Below are 9,791 nucleotides of genomic sequence, written 5' to 3'. Positions count from 1 at the left end.
AAATGATACACAATTAACCACTAATCAGATCATATTAATAAATTCATTCAGATAACGATAACGCGACAGCAGCAAATGTCCTGTCCTCAATCGAGTGGCCGTACTTTTGAGATCAAGCGAATAATCTTTTCTTCTTTTTTTTTTTTATAATTAAAATTTATCTTTTGTGGTGGGTGGATCATGACATGTAGAATCTTACAAAGTTGTGTTTGCATGCATGACCCCCATGGTGAGTTGGGGTGACAACTTTTTATTATTATTTATTTTTGTATTTTTATTTATTTATTATTTTTGGCAGGATTCAGGTTGTCGTTTTGATGAACTAGGGAGAGAGTGGGAATAATTTATCTTTTTGACGAATGAATGGACATAAACAAAAAAAAAATGATTTGTTATCCTTTTTTTTTTTTTACTTATTATTATTATTCTCTCTCTTCATTACACGTGAGTATCATGTTCTCTAAGAATATCAATCAGGCAAAAATCTGAATTCAGCCCCACGCCCGGCTTTAATTTCGTGATCGGAGATTTATCGAGATCAATCTTAGGGTCTGTTTGGGCGATTTTTGAGAGATTTAAAAATAATTTTTTAAAAATTACAAGTTAATTTTTGTGTCTAGTAATTTTTTAAAAAATTAAATTTTGTCAAAATCACTCTATCCTATATCAGATTTAGTGTCTGTTTGGTATGGCTTATTTAAGAGCCATAAGGTCTTATTTTGATAATCATATATATATTTTTGATACAATTTCATAAATGTCCTCATATATATTTTAAAATTTTAAAATTACCCTTATTAATTAAGACATAAAATCATTAACTTTAAAGAAATCATTATTATTACTACAAACTATATTGAGATAACAAAATAAAAAAGTAAAACTAATAATATAAAATATTTATTTGGTTATTAATTATTATATCAACAAATTAAAAAAATATTTTATACAAACATTTATAAATAAAAAATAAATTTCATTCAACAATATGTTCAATTCAATTATTTACATTCTTATAGCAGTTTAATAGTTAGATTTACTAAACACATATGGCTACATTTAAAATTCAATAATTTTAATTTTTATAGGTCGTTTTCAAATTGTAAATCCGACATCAAATTTTTGTTAAAGATATTAGAGTATTGTTAGGTAACTGAATAAAAAGTAGGTTAAATTAGTTGATCGATTGCAGCTGATGAAGTGGCTTGTAACATTGAAAATTTTACAGTTTTTGGATTTGAAAAGGAGTCTATGAGAAATTCCCTAAGGCCACAATTTCATGACATTTTTTTAATTAATAAATAAATAAATAACTATTGTATATTTATAATTCGAAGAGATCTTATTTGGAGTTTGAATTTTATTTAAAAAAATATCAAAAAATAAAAACAAATAAAAAAGATAAAAACGGTCACGATCAATTTTTTTTATGTGATCTATGTGAAAAAAAAAAAAAAAAATTGGTATGCACAAAGACAAAGGCCACTGAATAATTAATAAGAATCTGGAAATGGTTAGGCTGACACGAGTAACCATCGTTGGAACTATCAAAGTGGTTGATTCAATACATCTCTTATCAATATTTTGAAAGGTCGCTGCATTATTGCGAAGAAAATACTACCAACGGTGAAGAAACTGAAAGCGATTGGGAGGAAAAACTACAGCTTCCTCATTTTAGAATCACACGACACTGTTGATGGTACGTTCTGTTTGGCTTTATTACTCATCTCCAATATCTCTATTACGCGTATGGTTTGTATCATTTTTCATTTCCTATGAATATGTGTGAGGAGTTATTGAGCTAGATTATTCAATAAATTAACTCACTCCGCTTATTGTCTCTAATTATCATTTTTCAATGCAATACATACACTAATAGTAATATATAGTAAATATAAATTTTAAATAATAATTTTGATAAAATTATTAAAGATATAATAGATTTTTCATGATACAAGTGAAAAATCACATCAACATATCTTCAAAACTACGCAGTTAGTGTTTACCAAACACTTTAGTGCTGTAGATTTTAAGTTACAGTTGTCCAACCGCATCCTAAAATATTTACTATTATCTAATAAATTTAACATGAAAATAGAAAGATTTCACTGGACTGGTATATACTATATACCAACAAGTTTTATTTAAAACTGCCCCACTGATTACATATCTTAATTAACAAACTTAACATATTGGACAATAAGATTATTATTATAAATCTTCAAATCTGTTAGCCAGTCTTAATGCCCTATGTGAGTTTGAAATTTATCCCAATTTGTCTGCTAAAGTCCAAAGATAATCATAAATTTATAAAATCAACCCTAGATAATTTGAGATGCATATTGTAAGCCCAAGGGTTTAAAATGTCAAAAAAAGAATATATATATATATATATATATATATATATATATATATATATATATATATATTCTAGACGCCACAAATTAATCAAGCCGTCTACTTTGAAGGAAGGAGAAAATTTCAATGTCGATAACCTAACAACATCAGATAAAATGATGCCTCCCCCCCCCCCCCCCCCCCCCCATGCGGTGGGTGCAGAGGAAGGTACCCTTACCCTACATAAATAAAACAGTGAGTAAAAAATTATATTACTTTTTTTTTTTTAAACAAAAAAAAATATTTCAATTTTTTTGAAGACCAATACGGAAGACTTGACTTGGCGAATATAACATAAGAGTCAAGAGTTAGCAGCCGGCATACCAACAAAACACAAAAACTAGTTTTTCTTTTTTTTTTAAATAAATATTTATATTGTTTGGTCCCCCGCTGGATTGAAGAAGACAAGAACAGAGTTGCTTTCTCATGAAAGTATGTCTGCGCGCGCGCGTGTGTATATATATATATATATGAGAAATGTTTCAGTCAAAAATTTTAAAGTGTGGGAAAGTACGAAAAATCTTTTAAATCACATGATTTTAAAAGTTTAAAACTGTAAGTCTTCAAAACCGTGTGATTTTAAAGTTTTTCCGAACTTTTCCGCACTTTAAAATCCTTTATAAGAAAACTACTAATATATATATATAAATAAATGACAGTGTCAACATAATGTGGGTGGTTGCAGATGTTATAGTATATGATGGGACGTTATTCATCATTTCATTGGCCAGTCTATTGACTCACAACATAGTTTCGGCAATGAGAAATTAAAGTGCGTGACGGTACCCATTCGATTAAAATCTTATACATACATACACACACGCGCGCGAAGATATTATACGCAATAGAGAAAGATACCTGCCCTACGATCACAAATTAACAAAATTTGTTTTATCATTTGTTAATGCCACACCCAGTTAACTACACATATTCTTTAAAAATAAGATCATTTATCAATTCATATAAACCAAAAAAAAAAAAGAAAAAGAAAAAGAAAATACCATATATATATGATTAGTTAAAAAATATAAAAGAAGGTAATAATTGTTCAATTTTTAATCAATAGTTATGTATCCAATCTCCTCTCTTGTAATATGCAGTTGACTTGATTATCAATTATCAATCAGCAAAAAAAACTTTGATTCGTGTTTTAAATGATAATTGAGTTTAGAAAAAGAATTGACGTCGCGTTTGTTTGAACTTCATACGTTGGTGAAGGGTAAAATTTGTCAAATCATGTTACGAACGTATGGTGGAAACGTTAAAGCTCAAAGTCCTTTCAAGCGTAATAAGTGGAAGTAAATATTCGAGTTGTGCTTATTATAATCGTTATGTTGGATCAAGATGGATCCGATTCAATTCTGGCCAACCGTGTCAACAATCAACTTTGAAAATAATATGAGGCAAAATTTTTGCATATAATTGGGATCTCTAGTCTCACGTACTATTCCATTGTCAAAACCCACGTAGAAAGCAACTTCAAAAAACAGAAAGGGATAAAATAACGGAGGATAAACCATCTCGAAATTTGGGCCTCTGGTGTAAATCAATGTCACACGGGGTGAGCTTAAAAGAGCCAAGGTTTTTCTAAATCCACCAACCTCGTTAAGATCGGTGTAACCAGATAATTCCTGGGTGTTTTTAGTATCACTCCGAAGCAAAGCCCAATGTTTTCCTTACAGACGCAGCCCAGAACCCATTTAATAAAACAACTCAGCGAGTCGACACAACGACTCTTCACCGATCAGTTTCGACAAAATAAAATATTCATTTTTATATCAGCTGATCAAATCTGATTCGCAAGGATCAAACGACGCTCTTCAGCATCTGCTGCAGCTCCCAAAACCAACGATAGCCCACTTCTCTAATCAAGGTAAGCGTCTCTCTCAACACATAAAGTATGCATAACGCTTACTTCAGCTCAACTTTAGTATCATTTAAAAGTAGGGGTTCTCTCTCATTCTCTTTCAATGACTATTCCAGCTTATTGAATGAAAGATTTGACAGAACTTCATTATCATGTTGTTCGTGTTGTTGTACTTGCTGTTGTTGTTGTGAAGTTTCTGCTGCTCATAATAATAGAGTGCCCGTGAACGCCAGCTACTTATGTGGGTTAAGGCAATCCACTCTTATCCAACGTCCACCTTATAAAAGATTAATTTTTGGTTTCAAAGATAGAATCTTTTCGCGGCTTCCGGTTTATGATCTTGGTAGGGGTAGTTATGAGGTTTCTTGCTCAATTAGAGAAAGAAGCGGCGATGAAGGTTTTGGTAGGAGGAGGAATAGAAGGTTTAGGCGTATGGCTTTGGAGGAAACGAATGAGAGGAGTTGGTTAGGTGGTGTTGCTGATGCCGAGGCTGTGATTAGTTTGTTGAGTGAAGAAGTTGGTGACGAGTGTTTAGGTGGTACAGAGAGAAATGGGAGGTTAGCTAAGAGAGTGGAAATTGTGAAGAATGAAGTCCATGGTGGTGAATTGTATAGGGGGAGGAAGAAGAAAGTGGAAGTAGAGAAAAGAGGGAACTACGGAGGTGAATATTTTAGGGGGAGGAAGAAAAATGTTGGGTCGAATTTGTTGCAGAGTAACTCAAAATGTGAGTTTGAATCGCCAAGGATTGAGGCAAGGGAGGAAGGGTATGGGAGGTATGAAGGGAGGGAAGCTGTTGCTAGAGGAAATAAGCATAGAGAAAGGACCAAAAGTTCTAGTTGTTCTTCTTATTACTCACTTTCGTCTGCTGGGGAGTATGAGGAAGTTCAGGATAAGGAAGGGCGAATTGTGGAAGAATCAGTGACTGGGTTTAGGAAGGATTCATGTAGGAGTGAAGAAGATAGATACAAAGCACAAGTAGTGGAAGAGTTCAATGAGGTCGATGGGCATGGAGCAGCAGACCAAAGATCTTCTTCATCTGGGAGTCGTGTTAAATGGGATTGCAGAAAGAAGTCGGAGAAGAAGCTTACTGAAGTAGCAACAGAAGAAACAAAATCCACAAAACAGTCTTCAGACATTCATTGGAGAATAGATGGGACAACCAAAACTGATTATGAGAAGGCGTCTAATTCTCATCAGCAATTAGATAATGTGGAAGAGGAATCAGCTTTGGCTGTGAATTTGGATAAGGGAACGAGAAAACTATATAGCCAAATGGATGTCCAAGACACTAAACTGTCAAGAAGACAATGGCAAGAAGTCAAAACAGTGGAGGAGATGCATGGCAATAATGTTGAAACAACTTCCGAATCCCAAAAGCAGTTTAGTGGTAGAGAAGAAAACGTGACTAGGGGTAAACTTTGCCAAACAGACCTTGTTACTGGAAATAACGATTTAAAGAGGGACTTCCAGCAACTTCCCAGAACTTCTGAAATTCTTAATGCCAATAGTGAAAGAGTTTCTAATTTGCAGAGACATTCTGAGTCTAGAATGAAGGTCCAGCAAAAAGATGAAACTTTGGTTCAGAGTTCAGTCCAGCGGACAAAAGGGCAACACCAACAAAGTAGTGAAAGGATCACTGGACAAATTGACTTGAGAATAGAGCCAGAATACTCTTCTGAATTATCAGAAACTCATGACACTAATATTAAAAAGAGCTCAACTATACAATCTGAAACTAGAATGAAGAACCTAGAAGAGAATTCAAGGTTGCAGCACTCCCAGAAAGATCATGAACATCATCAGAGAATTGAACCCTGGAAAGGGTCCCAAGATGTCTCTAGAGTGTCAGTTATACAAGCCAGTGAAATGGAAAGACGTACAGATTCTCTGAGGACTTCTGAAAAAGGGGTTAATCAAGCAAGTGCCATGACATCAGTTGTGAAACCTATGGGGGCAACAAGAGACAGACATAATCAGCCTGATGAAAAAGCCATGCAGAGTAAATTAACAAAAGAGGCCCAAAAGCCTACTGGAGTATCTAGTTCTCATGAAGAGTACTCAGAAGAGAGCTCTAGTATTCAAGCATCTTTGAATTTGGTTTCTCAAGCTAGAGTGCCACAGATTAATGTGGAGGAAGACGAGGAGGAGGAGAGAATTTCACAGGAAATTTTGATGCCTCCCCCACATCAGTTGCTCACCATAAGTTCAGGGCATGCTGCTTCTAGTAGTGGGCTTGCAGTTCAAGAGGTTTCTTCAGAAAGTGGCTCTAGTGCCTTGCATACACATTCAGGAATGAGAACTCTGTCTTTGCACAGTGATTCATATGTCAAAGGTGGACAGGATGAGACTTATGATGAGCCTTTAAACCTTTCTACCTGTGAAGATGCTCTGGGTTCAGCTCATAGGTTTGCCGAATCGTCAACTCAATTAGTGGCGGAGTTTGTTGAAAAGGCTAGGCATGAAGTCTCAACTTCTGAAATGCAAAAGGAGAACATTGCTGAGACAGAATTGTTGTATGGAGGTGAGAAGCAATTTAAAAAGAATGCAGGTCAGTATGGTTCTGAAGACTTGCACTTGAAAGGGCGTGAACCAAGGAAATCATCTGAGAGCTCTGGAGCAAAAGGGCCTTCTGATGAGATGTGGCATGTGACAGACTCATTTGTTCAACCCCAAGCGGAAGCAATGGAGGGCAACCAAGCAGCAGGTAACGCCATTGTGAAGAGAAGGGGTAGGTCCCTGTGGAATATCATGGCAGACATTGTTCGATTACGGTGGGGTTCACATGCTGAAACCCCAAGCTCTGCTGCAACGTCGGATGCTAAAAGTCCGTCTAATGATTCTGTTAGCAGTGGGACTTGGTTTTCTGGACATGAATCCAATAAGAATGGTGATGAAAATATGAAAAGAGAAGGGAGCAGCCCGCCTCAAGATGTAACACCTTTTCATCAGCTACAACAAGGGAGAACTTCTACTCACAGTCAAGGAGAAACATCTGACAAAATTAAGTCAAAGAGCAAAGAACAAAAGCCTGAAGCGGATATGCCATCTTCTTCCACTGTAATAGAAGGTTGGTCAACATCAAAACGTATCTCACGTCTTTCCTCAAGTTCTGCAGTGAAAAATCTTGATCAGAAAGCAGAAAGGAGCAGTTCCCAAAGTACCAGTTCTGGCCAGGAAGTTCTGCCATTATCATCACAATTACCTGCTGAAACTTTACTAACACCTCCTGCTGTAGAGGCAGTTTCTGAAACCAGTAAAACTTATGCATCTGAAAGTGGCTCAATGGTTCAGTCTGCTCAACCTTTTAATTCTAGATTAATTGAAGCATTAGGGTCTGGGAATGATGGGGAGTTGAAACAAAGGAAGCTTCAACGGAACAAGCAAGTTTCGAAAGATAGATTTGATGAATGGGAAGAAGCATATAAACTTGAAAGTGAGCAACGAAAAATTGATGAAATGTTCATGAGAGAAGCACTCTTAGAAGCCAAGAAGGCTGCTGATACCTGGGAGGTGCCTGTTGGGGCTGTATTAGTGCAACATGGAAAGATTATTGCTCGTGGATGCAACCTGTAAGTTTCATGTGATAATATTCATTCTCTTTCATTGGATCTTGTTTTATTTTGAGGTACTTACTAGAAATGTGTATTTCAGAGTGGAGGAGTTAAGGGATTCCACTGCCCATGCAGAAATGATTTGTATTCGGGCGGCTTCAAATGTTCTTCGGACATGGAGGCTTGCGGTAATCAAAACAGTTTTGATTTTGTTGAACTTTATTTGTCTCGTCTTAGTTATTTTTGTTTCTTGTTACAGTTCTTTGGGACTCCAATTACTAGCTTTATAGAATAATATGCCAATGTCCAAAAGATTAGATCATATAGTTTGCACCTCATTTGCTGTTTCAGTGCAATCTTAGAGCAGAAATGGGTTCTGGCAAATAACAAATTATGGATTAGCACATAACTATATCTCTGTTCTGTGTTTAGTGGAACCATGCATGAGCAAATAATGGTTTCTTCACAGGAGCGATGAGAATGATAATGGTTCCTTAATTGGTTAATCTGGCAATGCCTAGGGAACACTTCCATTCTACTTCCTGCCAGAAACTTCCAGTTCTAGATTTGGGGCTGAATGTTAAAATTGGAGCAGGTGTTTATTAGGCAGAAATAAGACAAATGGTGGTTCCTTATTTGGTTAAACAGGCAACGGCAGGGAAACATCTGCATATTTCTTGCATGTTGAATGCTTGATATGATAAATTAGAGCAAAATGTATAAAATACCGACAAATAACTTTTTTTTTTCCTTTCCTCAGGATGCTACGCTGTATGTAACTCTTGAACCGTGTCCAATGTGTGCTGGAGCAATACTTCAAGCGAGAGTCAGCACTCTTGTATGGGGAGCTCCAAATAAGCTTCTTGGAGCTGATGGAAGCTGGGTCAGGTATGCAATTTACTTATATTTTTATGATCCTGTTCTCATAGTTTTACTAACATTAGTATCTGGTCTTGTACTGACATTCTTCTACAGTTTTTGGCTAGAAGCCAGTTCATTCCTCTTTAATGTTTCCAATTGACAACTCTTTATGATCCGATTTCATAGAAGAAAGAGTTTCTTCCCACGCCTTGTAAAATGAAATTGATGATGTAATGTAACCTATGATGTTTTCTTGCTCTTGGACTTTGTTTCTTCTAGGCAGTTCATTTATCAAATATAATGAAACTTATTGTAAACAAAAATGTTATAATACGGATTTCACCTTCTCCGGTTAGCAAAGAGAACTTAACATGCCCACCTGATTGGGGTATAAGACTGAAAAATATAGCATTGATTTTTTCTTGGGGTTCGCTGAGAGTAGATTAGAATTTGGATTGATGAGGAGTATAATTTTTATGTAAAATGTGCTTTGGTGTTTAAATGGGAAATTTTAAAGGTTTTTCAGTCCCAAAAATTTGATGGGCAACCAAATTTTTTTGGCAGACTTTTCCCAGATGGGGGAGAAAAGAGAGATGGCTCGGAGCCTTCGGATAAGCCAGCTGGTCCGGTCCATCCCTTCCACCCGAAAATGACAATCCGACGTGGGGTTCTGGCAGCAGAGTGTGCAGATATAATGCATCAGTTCTTCCAGCTTAGAAGAAGGAAGAAGGAGAAGATTGAAGACGACCTGCCTCCCCCTTCATGTGTTCCCATCGTAAACCAACAATCGAAAATCCTTACAAAGATGCGGCATATGTTCCACATGATGTTTTGTTTGTAGAGAGTGAAAAAGCATTCAGTTTATTTGAGAATTCTAGGGCGGATTGACATAGCTTTTCTTAAATTAAATTGAGTTAAGTCTTCCCAAGTTCATGAACGCCATTGACCGCAGATTGTCATCCGAACATGATGGCTCACATTTAACCCAAAATGGAGTAACACGTTGATATTGAAATAACTGAATGAATTACGGTTACCCCAACTGATTTCCTCATCTTCTATTTGAACTTCCTTGCACCAATTATCAGCAGGGATCATGGAAGGGCATTGAGTTA

The 9,791-nt window shown here is 35.9% G+C and overlaps 1 protein-coding gene across 1 annotated transcript; it reads left to right on the top strand.

Moving 5' to 3' along the window:
• The first annotated feature begins 4,111 nt into the window (after window positions 1-4,111).
• LOC102613873 (tRNA(adenine(34)) deaminase, chloroplastic) lies at window positions 4,112-9,718 on the top strand. Its single transcript, XM_025101576.2, has 5 exons — window positions 4,112-4,270; window positions 4,458-7,833; window positions 7,916-8,003; window positions 8,576-8,703; window positions 9,238-9,718. The coding sequence occupies exons 2-5, from the start codon at window positions 4,697-4,699 to the stop codon at window positions 9,515-9,517; spliced, it is 3,633 nt and encodes a 1,210-aa protein (XP_024957344.1). The 5' UTR covers window positions 4,112-4,270; window positions 4,458-4,696; the 3' UTR covers window positions 9,518-9,718.
• The last annotated feature ends 73 nt before the right edge of the window (window positions 9,719-9,791 follow it).

The sequence above is a fragment of the Citrus sinensis genome, chromosome 4 (assembly GCF_022201045.2).
Source record: "Citrus sinensis cultivar Valencia sweet orange chromosome 4, DVS_A1.0, whole genome shotgun sequence".
Classification (NCBI taxonomy): Eukaryota; Viridiplantae; Streptophyta; class Magnoliopsida; order Sapindales; family Rutaceae; genus Citrus; species Citrus sinensis.
This window is presented reverse-complemented; position numbering and strand designations above follow the sequence as displayed.

Coding starts and splice junctions, on each gene's coding strand:
- LOC102613873 (XM_025101576.2), top strand. CDS start 4,697: ATGGCTTTGGAGGAAACGAATGAGAGGAGTTGGTTAGGTGGTGTTGCT. Junction 7,834..7,915: donor ATTGCTCGTGGATGCAACCT/GTAAGTTTCATG, acceptor TGTGTATTTCAG/AGTGGAGGAGTTAAGGGATT. Junction 8,004..8,575: donor TTCGGACATGGAGGCTTGCG/GTAATCAAAACA, acceptor TCCTTTCCTCAG/GATGCTACGCTGTATGTAAC.